Source organism: Urocampus carinirostris, chromosome 4, assembly GCF_059441175.1.
Source record: "Urocampus carinirostris isolate Australia breed hairy pipefish chromosome 4, RoL_Ucar_1.0, whole genome shotgun sequence".
Lineage (NCBI taxonomy): Eukaryota > Metazoa > Chordata > Actinopteri > Syngnathiformes > Syngnathidae > Urocampus > Urocampus carinirostris.
This window is the reverse complement of record NC_142352.1, coordinates 23,855,283-23,874,196: the sequence shown is the minus strand read 5'-3', so window position 1 is coordinate 23,874,196 and position 18,914 is coordinate 23,855,283. Positions and strand designations below refer to the sequence as shown.

Genomic DNA, 18,914 nt, shown 5'->3' with positions numbered 1-18,914 from the left:
GATTTGATGAGAATATTGTTGTTATAAAGAAATATCCCATATAAATAAACCACCCACCTCTGCTCTACAGTACCGTATTTCTTACCGTAATCATAAAAAACGGAAGTAGTTCTATTTTTTCTGTCTTATCTTATTTTGAAAGCGTTTAACCGGATAACGACTGTTGCAGGGTCGCTATCATTGAGCGAACAAAATTCTTCCCCATCCACCAGACGCTTGTTTGCTCGGCAGGCGTGCGGACGTGTGCGAGTGGCATAGTATTCCCCCTTCATTCTCCTCCCTCCTCCTCCGCAGACCATTCCTCGGATATCTCCCCCATTTTACACCATCTTCGTAGCTCCTTTTATCGCTTCTTTTTGGGACTATATTTAACTCGCCTGGCGGTGTGCACCGATGCCGAGAAATGGGTAAACTGCACTCGAAGCATGGTGAGTCTTGTTTTGTGTTCACACTATCGGAGTTGCCGTACTTGAGAATGTTCATTGTGTTCTTATTTTGTTTTTATTTCTTGCGGCGGTCTCCATCCTCTACAAGCCGCTATTTGTAAAGCGAGGGAGAGCCCGGAAGGTAAGCGGGGTAGAAGGGAAACATTTGGGGTGCACATTCGTAGTAAGCCTCGCTTGAAAACATGTGCGAGAACAACCCCCCACTCCCCTTAAATACTGCCTGCCTATTTAAAAATCCATTCTAATAAAGCTTCCTCTTGTTACAGGTGACAGTTTTGTAGTTAACGCGTGTTTGGCTCGAAAAGGACTGGACGACTGGCTGGTAAAGCAGCAGGACTGTCATCTAAAGACCAAGTGCGCGCTGAATACCCGGGTAAGTCAACCGAGAGTTTGCAACACTCTCTTAACCCGAATCCCCCAACTCCACCACGTTTTTATTTTCTTTTGCGTTTTGTTGTGCATGACTGCTTCTTTTTGGGAAAGGAACCTAGGCTGGACGAAAGGTAAACTTCTGGAAATCTTGCTGCAGTTATACAGGCATGAACATCTCTCACTGTTCGGTGAAATTTTCTGTTTTGAAGTCAAAAAGGGTGACTTATGTGAATTGTGTAGCTCCAAGGAGAAAATATTTTGAGGGCGGAGGGGGGTTTTGTGAGATTTCACAAATTGGGGGTTTGAGGCGCTGTTTGGATTAAAATCGGTGTAGTTTGTGGGTGTGAGTATTATATTTGTTTATATAAAGCGTGCATTTTGTTGTACCTTAAAAAAATCTGAAATTGGGTGCTCCTTAAACACAAAGTTTTGCTGTGTATCTGTGCAATGATTGATCAGTTGAAAATATCCCTCACCGTAATTGCAAAACATTGGATACATCAAGGGACGGCAGAGCGGCCTGGTGGTTAGCTTGCAGCACCCACGGTACAGAGGTCGAGTCTTCAATTCCAGCTACCGCGGCATTTCAATGCAGTTTGCCGTGCCTGCGTGTGTTTTCTTTAGGCCCTACTGTTACCTCCCACATTCAAAAAACATGCATGTCAGGTTAGTTGGCCGGTTCTGATTGTCCATTGTTGTAAATGAGCGAGCGAGTTGTCCGTCTCTGTGTGCCCTGTGACTGGCTGGCCACAAGTTCAGTGTGTCCACTGCCCGAAGATGCCTGGGATGGGCTCCATCCCTTGACCTTTGCGAGGATAACCAGTACAGAATTTGGATGGCTGGATGGATACTTTGGGAAAGGATGGACACTGTTATGGCGGTGAATAGGGGCTTAATCTTAACCATGGAACCACCAGTAGTATAAATGACATACAGAAATCTAAATATCACTTTTTTTATTCACGGTTCCAGAGACGAATGTTACAGAATGGAATAAACAGAAAATCGTCCTGAATGGTATAAATAAAAGGCAAATAAGCACGACAAGGGAAACAACTCTTTAGTTCATATCATGCTTAATCGGACTTTAAAGGACATTAAATAAATTCAATGTAAATTGTATGTTGTTCTTGTGTTTACTGTTTATGTTGTCAATGAATGCTTTTAATCATGGCAGCACATATTCAACAACATCTGTCACTTACAAAGCTTAGTTTGAGCTGAGAAAAATTGAATCAAAATGTATACCGATATTTGATCAAAATCTGGGGTGCTTGTTATACATGAGCATGCGCTATATATACGGTATGTCCTCTACACCTTTCTCACCTTTTTAACACCCGGCCCATTTTCATACCTAGCCTCTTTTTGTGGATACAAACCCGAGGAGAAAGGAAAAGTCTTTGATATCTTGCTGCAGTTACTACCATTCTCTAATATCTCTCTAAATTGAGTGGTACCTCAGCTTTTAACTAGATCAGTTCCAGTGTGGAGGTTAAAGACTCAATTCATTTTTCCCATAAGAAATAATGGTAGACTCCTTAATCCGTTCTGGCCCATATGAAAAGTCTACTTGATCTTCAATCAAACGTGTATCCAGCCATTAATTTAGTCTCAAACCATGTGATGTAGGTTAGAATTAGAATTGTCCATATTATCATTGATAACCAATTTGAGAACATTGTTTACATCAAGATCGAACATGGCTAAGGATAGGGATAAACACAGAATAAAGACTCAAAAGAGAAAAATAAGATAAGAAAAACATTGTCATGATAAATATGCAAAAAATATTTACAAGGGAATGCAGGAAGATTTGCTTGAGTGTAATTGCTTTGTAATTATAGCGGTGACTGCATTTACAAATAAGATATAAACACCCAGTTTTCTAAGGATGTATATTTTCTAAGGATTCACCAATATGGGTTTTTCTAGGCCGATACCGATTATTAGTATCAAGAGGAGGCAGATAATCGATATTATGAGCCGATATTCATTCGCTGTAAAAGTTTAGAAATTGGCGAAATGTTTTTTTAATAATGCAAAAAGAAACAAAGAATAATTGTTATACATTCAAATAAAACTTTAATAGCTCCCTGAAACCTTTAACAGTAAATTAGAATTTCAACACAACTAACATGACTAGTGTTGCACTTAAACCAAAAACTAACAGTTCAGGAAATAAAATTAGGCTTAGCAGGAACCCATATAAAGGTACACAAAAACTTTAATAGCTACCTGATTTTTGTACGATTAAAAAAGATGTCAATACAACCAACATGACTTAAATTTAAAAGTTAACTACACTTTTTACACTATCTCCTAATCACACGCACGCTTTTCTACCGCATCTAGTTTAAAATCTCAAAATTATCAGGGGTTTTGATTCACGGACATTTCAGGATTCAGGAGTTAGCAGAGCTTCCGCCTTTTACTCCGCTCTAAAGTTATTCTTCCTGCTTCAGTTGCTCCTCCCCCGGTCGCTCATCCAATCAGAAGGCTCAGGGTGGCTAGCGTCTGAGACAGGGGAAGGGAAGAGATGGAGAGAGAGGCTCAGCTGTATCCGAGCTTAATCATCCCGTCGAATAAATACAAATTTAGATAAAGATATCCGTCAAATTCCCAAATATTGGTCCCCATAATCAGCACTCCAAATAATCGTTCGACTTCTAATATTTACAAAGTCCTGCGCACTTGTTATAATATATATTATCTTTAATCCCCCATTTATCACGGTTGACCAGAACACCCCACCGCCCCTGATATCCGAAAATCCGTAAAGTAGCCCACCCATTTTGATATACCCTCTGTCGGCCCCCCGCTCGCAGCAATAGTCTACCTGGGATAATGGACCGTGGCCGTGCATTTCATTTTAGGAGGGCCAAAACGGCACGTCTCACAACCAAAGTCCCTTTCGCCCGCAACAATATGGGGTTGGGAATAATGTGTCCCGGCCGCATGAGTGCAATTCATCTTAGCCAGAAGTACAGTCGCGACAAAAAAAGAACCACTAGACCAGGGATATGTGTGTTCTGCCGCCCCCAGCTAGCAACAATATGCAATTGGGAATAATAGATCGCAGAACATTTTTCACTTCATGCACTGAGGCAGTGAAGTTTGAAGCAAGAAGTAGCAAGGGATTACAGAACTGACAATACCTTGATCTAAGCAGTTTTTGTACAATTTACATACTTTAGGATCGACCTTTTAAAAATCTGCTATATATCAATAAAACAATTCCTGCCTCATTCGCGCATATTTTCTGTTAGTTTCTGATCATCTTTGTGTTAAGTGCTTGTTGTCAATATTTAAGCTTCTTTGTAAATTAGATGATGCTCTCAAAAAGTCCACTTCGTAAAAAAGGTTCATATTTCACAGCTGAGACAACAACAATTGAAATGTATTCATTAATTGTTTTGATACATTGAGAGTAGCGTCTATGTTGTATACAGATGCTGCCCTACTTGCAAACGAGATAGGTTCCGGAAGATCGTTCGGAAGTTGCTTCAGTGCAATATTTTGTATGTTTAAGGTTTATATAAGTATTTTTAAGGTTGTATAAGTAACCTGAATTGTTTTGTTCTAATAAAGTAATAAACTATCTCTATAAACTATTTCCTAAAATAGTATGCCTTATAAAGATAAATAACGTAGAGTTCAGCTTACTTTTGGAAGATGGGCTTTAAAATGTCCTCCTCCGTGGTAAAAAGTGGCTGAAAAAAAGTGTTCCGCCCATTTTCTCAACCGCATCAAGCTTTCTTATTCCACTTTCATTTCAAAAGAAACGGCTCACCTCTTCTTTACACTTTAGACCAACCATAGTGAATGGATGCACGAGATATTAAACAATAAAAATGTCAAAGTTATTGACGTGCTGGAGATATTATAGACGCAGACAGTATAGAATGTTTACACACGAAGTGGGACAGAAGGCAGATTTTTTTTTTCTTCCGGGTGGATGGTGGGTGACCTCTCACAGCGCCACACGACGGTAGCGGCGAAAAGAAGCACTACAGTAATGTCCTGTACTCGGAAAAAGGTGCACACAATACAAAATCTAACTTAACAGCAATGTCCGGAGATTTTTTGACATCCCGAAAAAAATGTTAGTATAAACTGTTTTACGTAAGTCGAATGGTCGTAAGTAGGGGAGCGAAAGAATATCAGTGACAATATGTACCAATTGCCACATTGAAAAAAAAAAAGGGTATTTTTTTCACAATACAAATATTCTTGAAATTGAATATGACAATGAATGTTTTTTTTAACAGAAATTAAAAGAACATTATATACTTTCCCCGCATATCGGTCTTTGGTCGGATCACTTTCAAAATGATTGGTGTCTTCCTTAGGATTTGCCATCATCCAAAGGTTCTTGAAAATAGTTTAAGTGACATTTTGGCTGAATTTACTCTTCATTAATAAATAGGGCATCACAATCACAAGCGACCACAGTTCTCTAAAAGAAAAAAACCCTTTTGGGATACAGTTTTTAGATTAGATCTTCTTCATGTTTGATGTTGACAATGTGATTTTCAACGCTTCTTTGATCTTTGAGGGAGAATGAAATGTTGCTCTTCTGCCAGGTTGATGATTTATGTTATTTTTTTAAAGCGACAATCGATTAAGACAGTTGAAAGCATTACAGGGTGACGGCTAGGTGATGTTTAGATGGTAAAAGCCGAAGAATGTTGGTCGGGTACAATACCGTTTTTGTCTTGGCGTTGCTGTAAACGCACACAAACATTGTTGATGTCGAGTGAAGCGGAAATCCTTTGGAAACGCTTCAGAGGAGTTTTTAAGCCTCTTTGCTTGGCAGTGTCGTCCTCAGACGGTGAAAATCGGTGGTCGTTGTGAAGGAAAAGGAGAATCGGGTTCATCTGCCACCCACACGTGTCTATCTATTGAAGGCAGCTTGCAAGAGCGGCTTCATTCGATTCATAAGGATGAATCCAAATCTTCGGAGAGACGCCATGGTTCATAAAGGTCACAATGGACGCTTTTTTAAAGCAATCCACTGTGGAAATTTGCCTTCGCTATAGGATCATTTATTGTTGCGCTGGGAAGACAAACTAATCCTACAAGTCTAAAGTCCTTTCTGTGTTTTGCTATAGTTGTCTTTTAACTCTGCAATATTCTTTTGGTTGTTGACACTGTTAAGAACACAGGATTGTTGGTTATGGAATTAAGACTTTGTGTACTTCAGGCTCCACAGTGGTTTATGCCAATGTATAAGTATTAGAGGTTAGGAGTGGGTCTTCAATGTACTTTTGCTGGACTTGAAAAGATTACTTAATTTCCCCCTATGTTCCGGTCCAGAGCCTTCTCTCTGAAAATGCTGATCTACTAGTATCCCCAAGAGCCAAGAAGAGGTCTGCAGGCTCGAGAGGATTCTCCATTCAGCCCCGGTGCTGTGGAATGCTCTGCCCACTGCAACCTCAGTGGAACTGTTTAGGCTTAAAACACACTTATTTCATGTACTGTAGCATATGAATAACCTATATTTTATGTTGACAATATCCGTGTAGTATTTATTATTGCAACATCCATTGCAGCTTGGTCACCCTGAAGGGGGATTACCTCAAGTGCGGTCCCTTCTCAAAGTTTCTTTATTTACCTCATCTTGAGGTTTTGAGTTTTTCCTTGCCCTCATGTAGATCATAGCTCAGGGGATGGTGTAGTCTGCAGTTTGCAATAATCCTTGGTCTGTGCAGCTCTTTGAGATTCCTTGTGATGAAGGGCTATACAAATAAACATTACTTGACTTGGTGCCAAGTAGGGCTGCTACAACAAATCAATAAAATTTATTATTAAAAGCTTGGCTATGAGTGTCATTACAAATTTGTTGTGTCACATGCTTTATGCACCACTCAGCACTTTAATTTAATGCAAAAGTGTGCATTACATTTCGTTGTGACATTGAGGGGACATGCTTGTAGTTCCACTTTGATCCAGCTGAGGGCGAGTCAAAACCACATTTTGCTGTGCGATTTTCTCTTGGTCTGAGACAGACTTGTAGTAGTACCTTGGTCCCACAGAGGGTGGCTCAGGACCATAGTTTGATGCATTTATTGTCTTTATACAAGTGTTGTGTACATATTTTGGTTGACTGAAAGGTCCCTTTAATAATAATAATAATAATAATTTACTTGTATTGTCATTCTTTGTAACAATGCACACAGAACGAAATGTCGATACACCTGACCCGTACAGTTAAACTGTAGCGAGCCGATGCAGCCGCAGCCAAACAGGGCGCAGCCATTTTAGTCATTAGGTGAGCAAACCCCCCATTCCACCCCTTAATGCTGAGCGCCAAGCAGGGAGGCAATGAGTACCAATGTTGTAAGTCTTAGGTATGACTCGGCCGAGGCTCGAACCAGCGACCTCTTTAACTTGGAGTTTGTGTAAAGGAACCACTCATAAAAAGTGTTGACAAGTCTGGTTATCGCAACGCCTGCCTCGCGCATTTCCGACTGATTGTCAAAAGCCGGCAAAAGCAGACGTCATTGGATCAGTTTTTCATTTAACGTGAAGCAAAAATGCATTGTGAGTGACAAGTTCATTGTCATTTTAACATGTATAAACACACACCAAAATGTGTGATAATGAGATGAAACCTAAGGCCTTTTCATATGTCATCTACATCACCTTCACCGGCGCAATCTGGGATTCAATCCCCAAGCAACCAAAAACGCGGACCATGACAAATATGCATGTCAAAATGCTCTCTGATATGGTTAAGGGGCCGGACCATTTGTTGACGGGCAAATATTGCCTCTCGTTACGAAGATTGCCTCTAGTTACAAAGTCAAAAATACAGCACTGTTATTGACCGCTCCCTGAGTTTCCAGAGCGTAGTCAAACTGGCTATAGCCTCAAATCTCAGTGCTCCCAACATGCTCTTTGTGTCACTGTCACAGTTTAGAGTTCACAGACGAGTATGAAGAGCGGTTTCGGCAAGACACAGCCATCATTCAATCAGACCAAATTGAAGACACTCTGGAAAACTTTAATGAAGTCTCGGAATTTGTGGAAAAGAATCACCTGGAAAAAGTGTTTACAGGTCTGGCTATCACTAAGCATTTCCGACAGATTCTAAAAAGACGTACAGTGGGACCTCGGTTATCGCGGTTAATTGGGACCAAAACCACCCGTGATAAGTGAAAATCCGCAAAGAAGCAGCGCACCTTAAAAAAAAAAATATATGTATTATTATTATTTTTTAGACCTGGTTAATGGAGACCAAAACCACCAGTGAAAAGTGAAAATCTGAGAAGTAGCGACACCCCTTCAAAAATGCTTAAAAACAACAACTTTAAAAAAAAAAAAATTATTCTATTATTGTTATTTTTTAGACCTGCGAAGCTCTGAACCCGCCAACGTGGAACCACAAAGTAGCGACGCCCCTTCAAAAATGCTTAAAAAAAATTATAATAATTATTATTTTATTTTATTATTATTTATTTTTTTTAGGCCCGTGAAGCTCTGAATCCGCAAACGTCGAAGCGCGAAGTAGCAAGGTCCCACTGTAATTGGATCAGTTTATCAATTAAAGTGAGGCAAAGGGTAAATTGATATTTTTATCAGTTCCTTTATTCTTCGTATTTTTACCTTATACAGACACTCCCGTACTTACGAACATTTTATTATGAATGTTGAAAAATATCCGGACATTGCTGTAAGTTAGATTGTGTATTGTGCACCTTTTCCTGAGTACAGGACATTATTGTAGTACTTCTTTCCGTCGCTACTGGCGTGTGGCACTGCGAGAGGTCGCCTAGCATCCACCCCAAAGTTGAAATCCGGCTTCCTCTTCCTAGTTCGTGTGTAAACATATTAAACTGTATCTCCAGCGCGCTAAGAACTTTGACATTTTTATTGTTTACTATCTCGTGCATCCAATCAATTTGGTTGGTGTGAAGTGTAAAGAAGAGGCGAGCCGTTTTCTTTGAAATGAAAGTGGAATAAGAAAGTTTGATGCGGTTGAGAAAATAGTCTGAACGCTTTTTTTCGGCCACTTTCTACCACGAAAGAGGAAAGTTAAACTTAACTTTATCTTTTATCGAGCATATAATTTTATGAAATGTTTATTTTTGAATACAATACTATACAGGTTACTTATACAAGCCTTAAACATACTTACTGTATGTTAACCTTAAACATCCAATATATAGCACTGAAGCAACTCACGAACAAATTCAACTCACGAACGTTCTCGTTTTTAATTAGGGCAGCGTCTGTATGCCTCTCGTTTTATGTTTTTTGTGCCGTAATCTAAATTTAACATGTATTTATTTCATGTCCCGATGCTCTTTAACGGTTTCATAAAAAAAAAAAAAATACTGTACTTTTCTAGGGCTTGGAACAGATTTGTGCATTTAAATACAAAATTTGTCTCTACCGACCAAGTTTTTAGGTTTCAAAGTTACTCCTAGAATTGGAATGAATTGAGTTCAAAGTAGGGGTAGCACTGTACACGAGGAAGATACATAACAGAAGCTAATCCTTTTTTTTCACATTTGTATTTACATGCACAAGTTAAGTTTAATTGCCTTTTTTAATAATGCATGAAATTCGTGAAATAAAATTGATTTGAAAAACAAACAAAACCTATACAGAAAATGTAGCCCGCTGTTTAAATTTTGGCCATAAGCGAAATGAAAAATGTTCATAAAATAAATATATAATATTGAGTCCAATATTAGTATTTGTATGACAAAAAATGGAGTCACTGGCTGCCATGTGGTACATGGCGGTGGTGCGACAGTGACTGAGTGGTGTTGGCAGGTGGGTCTTAACATATGACATTGGGGTCATGTGATACCCCGTTTGTAGCCTGTTGTGCCCCCTCCCTTTAAATATCACGTGCGTTATGTAGCCTGCTTCCTCCTGTACACATTGAACATCCCAGAACCGCACCCGCCTCCCCTTTTCAAATGTTCATGATACTACTCTTATATTCCTCAAAAAGGAAAATTCAGAGTCGCACCCTCCCTCCCCCGCTTGTCTTTAATGTCCCCCTTTCCACCTTCCAACTGGCGCTCCCTATTGCCCTTGCAGACTCCATCTGTTTGGTGCGTTTACCCGGTGGCCTTGTGTTCCCGGATGAAACAAGACGCCGTTTGAAAGGGGGCCCCTCGCAGGGAAGTGTTCCCATTGAGTCAAGGCTCCGCTTGTTTATTATAAGTGCAGATGCCCTCAACCAATTTTTTTGAAGTCGTTTCTGCCAAGCGTTACGTTTTGGTTTAGTTCAAATCAGTAGGTTTCCACTAAAGGTTGACCGATTGTCATTTCATTTTTATTTGTATAGCCCTTAATCACAAAGAGTCTCAAAGGGCTGCACAGATTATTGCACAGATTATTATTACACCATCGCCTGATCTGAAACCAACACGAGGACCAACACGAGGGCAAGGAAAAACTCAAAAACCTCAACATGAGGAAAATAAGGAAACCTTGAGAAGGGACCGCACATGTGGTAATCCCCCTTTCAGGATGACCAGGCTGCAATGGCTGTTGCAATTACAAATAGTACAGAGAACAAAAAATATAGTTTATTCATATGCTATAGAATAGAAGTGTGTTTTGTCTGCACGGATTATTGGGAATATGACGGATGTCTGTGTCATCATATTTATTTATTTGACGCGCCGATTGTTAAGCACAACGCCGAGCCCTTTTCTTCCTCCCTTACCTTCTGTCTCTGACGCTACCCACCCAAGCCTTCTGATTGGATAGGCGACCGGGGCGGAGCCCTGAAGCAGGAAGCTGTACCCACCCCACACTGTCTGCAGAGACAGACTGGAGCGAGAGTTCGGGCTGTCGCGAATATTTTTCACATTCTCAATTACTGTTGTTTTTCTCACCACCCCCTTTGTGACCCCAGTGACTGAAATGTCGAGTAAGTAATGTCGGTAACATGTAGCGACGCACACGCTGAAGCACCGAATACCGGTGTTGGGCCTAATTCCAACTCCCCTGCATAATCTGACCCCCCCCACCACATGATCGCGCATTTGTTTTTTCCACTGCTTCTCAGCGTTGGGCAGCTTTAGTTTGCATAATGTGTTTATTAAGAAATATTAATTGGCGTTATTTTTAAAAGTGATCATTGTCTATACAATAAGTTAATTAAGACGTACTGTATTCATCTGAACGTCACTATGACTGACAGCGACCCAATGTTCCCGACCACGACTAGTAGTACACAAGTAAACTGTATATAGTCAACTCCCCTTTGTGAGTCCAAATGATAGCTTTTGGCTAAACTGATTTTCAACTCTTTAACTGTGAACAAGAGATCCACCAATATCATTTCAGGCCTCATGGGTCCAAAAAGGCCAATCACAGGTAGAGCTAAGATCCATGGCCCGAACCCGAACCCGAGGCAATTTCGGGCCGGGTCGGGCCTGAAATGTCAGTCATACGGTCGGGTCGGGTCGGGTTCGGTCCTGCTTTTTTTTTTTTTTTTTTTTTTTTTTTTTTAATTAATTAATAATTATAAATATATGTTCATTAAAAATATATACTTAAACTATGTATGGATACTAGACCAAGGTATACTTGTTATAAAATAAATAATTTGGATAAAACGGAGAAGGAGCTGTAATTGCTTTTAACGGAGCCAGAGCATGCTCTGTGCACGTGACGTGACGTGAATGCTGTCCTCTTAATAATCTTCCCCTCCGCAAATTCGCGTGATTTTGGCCTGGTATCCCCGATATGGAGTCGGACCAACAAGAAGTTAAGGATAAACTCAAGAGAGGAGAACTGACGAGGAAAACGCACTCTGGTAAGAGTTTTAATAAGCGTTTTATATAGAATACGATCGCTTTTGTCGGAAGTGTACATTGACGTTGGTGACATTTTCATCCGCGTTAAAAAACGCAATTTGCAGAATAAAATCACGCTTTATTGTTTAAATAAACGCGTTATATAGACTAGGATCTCCCAATTATTATAATTAGCTCGCTTTATTGTTTTAATAAGCGTTTTATATAGAATACGATCAGGGGGGGGGGGATTTGCATAGGAGTCGGAAAAGGGCACAACACGTCAACACCCCCTCAATGATATTGCCGCGCTAAAATCTTAAGGACGTACTACTACTGCTGCTGTGGATTATGGCCCAATGATCAAGTCGTCAAAATGACGGACGCCCTTAAATGTTTTCGCTACCTCAAAAAATGATGTAAATGTTTATACAGTTTTATTTAACTTAGGCCTAGATGTTGTAACAAAAGGCAGAGTTTAATTTGTTATCATAAATCACCCCTCCTTATAAATAAAATATGTAATTTCGGGCCCCCTCGGGCCGGGCCAGCAAATCCAGTTAATTAGTCGGGCTCGGTCCGGGTCGGGTTTAATACCCCTCGGGCCTGCGTCGGGCTCGGGTGCTTTTTTTGGGCCCGATCTTACCTCTAATCACAGGTATGCTGCGATGATCAATGGGCTTTTCATATACCATTTGTTTGAGATGACTACTACATTTGGCGCTGGAACAACTGTTCTTTTTTGCTTCAAAGCTGCTTTGTAATGTTTTACTATGAAGCAAGATTGATAAAATAAAGGTTTATTGATCATCTTATTCAAATAAATCAAGATAGACCAAAACTATGAATGCTGCGGGCTATTCGAGTATCACCCGCATTGATAGAATGTCTTTCTGGGACAGCTGCTGAGTCAGCAAAACTAAAGTGCTGAATGAGTTTTTTTGTAGCATTTTCATCTCTAAAGTGACCTACACGATTGCTTTGTAAACTATTGTGATCCTGGCAAAATATATTTTGGCCAGGGAGAGTAGAATGTCTTTCTGGGAACGCTGCTGAGTCAGCAAAACAAAAATTCCAGAGTAAGCTTATTTAGGAGACTTTCACATCTGGTGTGACCTACCTGACTGCCTGTTTATATTCATTGTCGTTCTGGCCTGGGAGAGGGGGATATCTTTCTGGGGGGAAATGCTGAGTCAACAAAACCAAATTTGCTGAGTCTGCTTTTTGGGGGAATTTTTCTCATTCAAGGTAACCTCCTTGATTGTCTGGGAAAGATGGTGGTCACATCTAAAATCCTTCCCTATTTTCTTCAGTGGAGAGACAGACAAACGTAGACTTAGGCTATGTTTACACTACAGGGATTTTTCTTTCTGTATCCGATCTGTTAAAGTCCATTCAAAATGTACATATCCCTTTTTTTTCACACAAGACCCAGGCTACTTTCATATGTGGTCCTAATTTCGAAAACATATCCGATATTTTGGAATGTGACATCTGTCTGATCAGTCAAGGCGCATTCATGCGCAGGTTTGGAGTTGGCATTAATGAGCACCAAATTACAACATAACAAAAGTTTCACGTAAAATAGCACCGCCAAAACATTGGCTGTATGCGTACGTGGGGGAATTGTGATTTCACCCTTCCAAAGCTGCTATGGTCGATTTATCTTTATTTTTTTCTAAAGTAATCATATAATATTGGTGGGGACAACCATTGCTCTATTTTCATGGTAAAACATGACCTCCACCCATGACAAATTTTTGCCCCAAATAAGCATGATTGGGGGTGTAATGTCTTTACTGTTTGGAGATGAAACATTTGTTTGTCTTTTGACCCCGTCTCTCCTAGCCTGTTTCTCCATCTGTGTTAAATAACTTTTCACTAGTTCACTTGAGGGTCTATTCCACTTTGTGTCTACACTATGCACTACGTCAATGTGGAATGTAAACAAAACACTTTGCCAATAGAAACGTCACTGCTCCCCTAGTGTAGTGGTTGTGTAATTGCATTGAAGGTGAAATAAAAAGTTTAGTTAGGTCAAACGCCCCCCCCCCCCGAAAAAGCTATTAAAAACGCCGAACTATTGTTTTTATGAGCTATTCTTTTTCATTGGATTACTATTATAACTTGTGCCAGTTTTTCTATGCACTATGTTGTAATTATCTTTTAGGCTATTATTCTCTTATTCTTTTTTTGGTCAATTTTCTCTTTAAAGTGTTAAAATGTTTTACCCTGGAGTACCATGTCTAATCTTGCTGCATACAATGTTTCACAAAGTTCTTATAAATAACAATGAAGACGTATTCTATTCCATTCTATTCTATGTAGTTTTTGTTCACTTAGAAATTATTGTCAAAATTAAAATCTCAATCAAGCATCAAATCAGAAGAGGCATTTAGATTTTCTGCATAAATCCAGCCTTGAGCTAAGGTAAAGTTTTGGAAGAATCATGGAGATGCCATCCCTCAACCTCCAGGCATGATGAAAGACAGGTGATGCTCGGCTGTTGTGTTTTTGAACGCCACAAAGTAAGAGCCTTCATCCGGATGCTGAAAGCATCTTTCACACCAGAGTCCTCATCTTTTTCTTTTTGTGTGCTTTTGTAACCCCCGCCCCCATGCCCTTCTTCAACCACCCCCGGCTGGCCTCTTGTGTGACGTATGGCCGAATCCCAGCAGGCTCTACCCCCTCTGTTATCCCATGGGACACTGGCCTGTTGTCTCTCTTTGAAGTGGTTGCAAGGAGAGTCGGGTGGGGTTGAGTTGGGGGCAAATTTGGAGCCACATTCTAAAGGAAAGAAAAGCTTCAGGGTTTGCGCTTACGGGGAGGCATTGGGAGGGTTAAGGCCTAGCACCTGGCTTTAGTGGGGGCCATGTGATGATTATTATTGTTTTTTTCAGGCATGAAAATCTCTCACCTTTTTGGAAAAATTCACCATTTTGTCATCAAAAAGGGTAACCAGGCTTTGTATTTTTTTGGTACTTACAATCCTTGAAAATGTTTGAACTCTAATGTGTGTTTAAGGTATGGAAAGTGCTTGAATTTTGGGCAAAGTGCTTTTAAATGCTTAAAATTGTCGCCCCGTTTCCCGGTTGTCTGACTCAATAAACCACTCATCAAATGAAGAAAAATGAATCAAGTCTGCTTAAAGATGACGGAAAATGTGCCTGCTCTGGTGGCATCACTTTGCCATTCTTTTGTCCTCCCCTTGTGACTAATGGCAGCTGGCATTAGTTTGTTTGGGATTGTCATGTGAAGAGTCATCCCCCCCATGCTCCATGCCCAGAAAGACGGGTGAAGAAACTGGGTACTGGAAAAATTGGAAAATTGGCCTTGAAAGTGCGTAAAAAGTGCTTAAATTTGGCTATGAAAAAGGTGTACCTATCTTTGATGACCTTTGTGAATTGAATCGATCTAAGATCGATTTGAGGTGGAGAAGGAGTTTTTGAGAGCTTTCCCAGAGTTAATTAAGAATTTGAATTAAAATTTTCCATCCATCCATTATCTGCGCCACTTATCCTCAGTAGGGTAGCGGCAGTGCTGGAGCCCATTCCAGCTGTCTTTGGGCAGTGGGTTGGGCTCACCCTGAACTATTTGCCAGCCAGACGCAGGGCACACAGAGACCGACAACTCACTCGTTCAGTCACATTTAGGGACAATTTGGACCGGCCAATTCACCTGACATGCATGTCTTTGGAATATGGGAGGAGGAAACCCACGCAAGCACAGGGAGAACATGCAAACTCCACACAGGAAGGTTCGACATCAGAACTGTGCGGCACACGCGCTAACCACTGCGCCGCCTTGCTGCCCAAAAATTACAATTAATTCAGATAAAAAAATCAATTGTGTGGGCAGTCAAGGAATACTTTTAACAAAAACCAAGGATGGGCATTATACGAAAATACTGTATTTTCTCCACACCCTTCTCACCCTTTTGAGCCCAGACCCCTTTTCATGCCTGTGTTTAATAGAAGCATTGGCATGAGTGATTGAGTGGATAAGAAGTTGTCGTGGGCGACTTATAAGTTGCTTTAATGCTACATACAATTACTTAGTTTTCCGCCACAAGTTGGCGCTTTCAACACGCTGAATTGAAGCCTCTAAACAGTTTTTGTGGAAGCTAACTTGACCAGCCAACATTCACAAATTGGCCAGATATGTGCACAAGAACTGTGAAGTTTTACCTTGGTTTTGCCATGTCACAACTGTGACTACAGTAAATTATGGACTACAAGCTGCTACTTTTTTCCAACATTTCAAACACTGTGGCTTTAAAAATGGTGCGTCTGATCCTTATTTTCTTTGTTAGCTTTTTCATAAGGCGAATGGTCGCAAGGATGTCACCGGCAACTTTGGACACACGTACCTCCCCAGCTGCAGTGCCTGTTGAGGCCCCGCGGCAGCAATCTCAGTCTGTCCGGTGGCGCGTACCCGGCAAGTCGCCACAACTGGCGCTTAGCAGCTGGCTTAGAACTGGTGTGGACCAGAAAAAAAAAATCCTCATCTCTAATATCTTTCTCTGCAAATACTGTACGTATGACAACGGCGAGCATTTAAAACATAGCGGCTACGTCAAGAAACATTTTGTAGAGACAAATTGGTCCATGTTTTTGCCAACATTTTTTTATATAATACATAACAGGAGCGAACCGTACTCTATTCAATATTTACAACATACACACAATATCTTAACTTTTGCACCCACAAATCAAGTCCTCAATTCATTCATCTGAATTGAACAGCAGTGGAAGTTATTTATAAAAAACGCCACACTTCTGTCTCTGTATCATCGGCTTCAATGTCAGCTCGCTGGAGTTTCCTTTAATCCATAAGAAACGATGACAAGTAAATGGAAGACCCAGCCCTCGTACTCGTTTTTATTTTGCAGAGTAGTAAATTCAGTGTGCCCTCGGCTTTGAAATCACCAACTTGAATGGTCACAAACTTCCAAAACACGCGGGAGGGGGGGTTTTTGGGAGAATGGCACAGCTGAAAACACAACTCCCTACAACCCTTCTCACCTAATGAGGTTGCCCTGTCCAATAGGTAAGAAAAGCATGAAGGCGCAGTGGAAAAAGTAAAAGGGCACTTTGAACTCAGTTGGACATTGTTAACACATACTTAATAGAGAAGATATTTAATTTTTTTACATTTAAAAGATACCTCACACAATGCACCCCACTTTTAAGCCCGCGGCTATATATCCTGTGTGACCCGTACAAAGGCAAAGTTCAGATTTGTTTTAAAATGTGCGCACGCGGCTTTAATTCTGATGCGATCTGTAGTCCAAGGGGCGGCTGTGGTTATGGAGGTAGAGCGCTCGTCTTGGGATCAAGAGATCGCAGTTCGAATCCCGGCTCCTCCGTGTTACATGTCGAAGAGTCCTTGGGTAGGACACTGAACCCCTAATAGCCCCAATAAGCAGGTAAGCGCCTTACATGGCTGCACGACCGCTATTGGGAAATGTGAAGCACAATGTAAAGCGCTTTGGGAAGTCTTGACTTGAAAAGCGCTATATAAATGCAGATCATTTCCTTTCATTGTCCAGAATTTACTATATCTAAAATATCCTTACATAGTCTTCTTTGTTGCGAAATTTAGTCAAAAGCAGTCTGCTGCCCTAAAGATCCGTACTGTACCGTAAGCTAGCAAATCAGAGGCTTCTACTTATTTTTTAAACAAACCATGCAACTTATTTGTGCCTAGATAAGTTGTTCCGACAGAGGAAAATGGGTGACTGGAAAACAACAATCTCAAAAGATTACAATATGATACTCATTAGAAAAATAAGTTAAACTTCTACCTCCACCTACATTAAGAATTTTAGGTATAATATCTGCCAAAATGAATATGAATGCTTGAAATTGTCATGAGGATTTTTCCATAAACTTTTTATTTAAAAAGGTATCTTTAATATTGTTTAAAATATTGCTTCAATGCCAAATAGTATGTATTAAAGCATATTTTCTCTATGTGTGTTCTATATGTTAATAGTGTTTCATGTGCTGTATGTTCTGTCTGGAACTGGGATATCCGGATGCACACCAGAGATCAAAGTATTCCTTGTGGAATGTGGGCGCAATATCTAGGGATTAACAGCTAGGATTGTGCTTTACCCTTCTGCCCCTTCCCAAATACACACTCGGCAATGTGGACGGCAATTTATCAGTGGTGTCACCTTCACAGTTACTTACTACCCCCTGCAACTGGATGCAGGCACATTGGTTTTAGGGGGGCGGGGAGTAGTAAACTGGAGTTTAGTTGCATTCCGGCAGTTGCGCCGCCGTCAAGCTCTTTTGGGTTTCATGTATGCATGCTCGGTGCACGTATTAATCACCCACTTAAAATTCAGCACTCAAGTGGGTGTTTAAGTGTTTAATCCCTGAATAATTCTCCCTTGTTTGTTTATCCAGTTTACTCCCATTCCCTCCCTTCTCCTTGTGGATTATGTCCTGGCCTGTAATGGAAATGTTGAATAATGTACCTAGAGCACTGGAAAGTGGCTTTCAGATTGGACAAGATTGGTATCAATACAATATTGTGACCAAACCTAGAAAACGAGTGTGTTGTGATGTTTGTAGGTTGGGCTACATGGCAGGACAGGACAAAATTATAGCCACAACTCGCTTATTGTAGCCCCACACTTTTTTTTTCTGAATTTTATGACAAACCTTTTCAGATACATGCAGACTGAGTTCTTAACGCCCACCCACCGCTTCCTCTTCTTGTAAACATTAGTCAAGAATGCGACCAGTTTGGTTACAGTGTTGAGTGTTGTCACACACATTCTCATACAACATTGCAAGTGCAGCACTGTTTATGGATACCGACTTTAAAAAAAAAGGGCGGCTCTTCAAACGCACAGCCCTTTAAGCTCAGCTGGAGTGTTTATCCTCCAAGAGTGTCAGCAATCAAGGTCAGTATCCGAACTGAGGTCGTTGGAGTCATGGAGGTTGTCAAAGGTAATGTTGGCAGAGCATTGTGATGCTGCTTACAAATAGGTGTGCTCTGTTGTACTTCTTTTGCTGCAATGTCAGAATTGTTTGCTATAGAGAAATGTTCTAGGGCCTTTAGGAATGGCCTACAAGCCTCCTTCCCATACTCCACAGGTGTCCAGTAAGGACCCTCGCGGAACAGACTCGCCTTAAGACTTTAGAATTTACCCGCTCCTCAAATTGTCTTTTTAAACATTCAAAGTTGGCATTCAAATTGCATTCTTTCCAGCTCCAATAGCTGATGCCATTCAGATTCAGATCTACTTTATTGTCATTCTAGTACACGTGTATACAGAACGAAATGTCGATACATCTGACCCGCACAG

The 18,914-nt window shown here is 40.6% G+C and overlaps 1 protein-coding gene across 1 annotated transcript in view; it reads left to right on the top strand.

The window, feature by feature from the left end:
- Nucleotides 1-217: 217 nt before the first annotated feature.
- The window catches only part of nkd1 (NKD inhibitor of WNT signaling pathway 1), a 58,235-nt gene continuing 39,538 nt past the window's right edge, over nucleotides 218-18,914 (top strand). Inside the window, exons 1-3 of the mRNA XM_088333204.1 lie at nucleotides 218-428; nucleotides 535-567; nucleotides 713-819. Of these exons, the coding sequence (XP_088189330.1) occupies nucleotides 404-428; nucleotides 535-567; nucleotides 713-819 (165 nt within the window). The 5' untranslated portion in view covers nucleotides 218-403. The remainder of the gene's footprint in view (nucleotides 429-534; nucleotides 568-712; nucleotides 820-18,914) is intronic.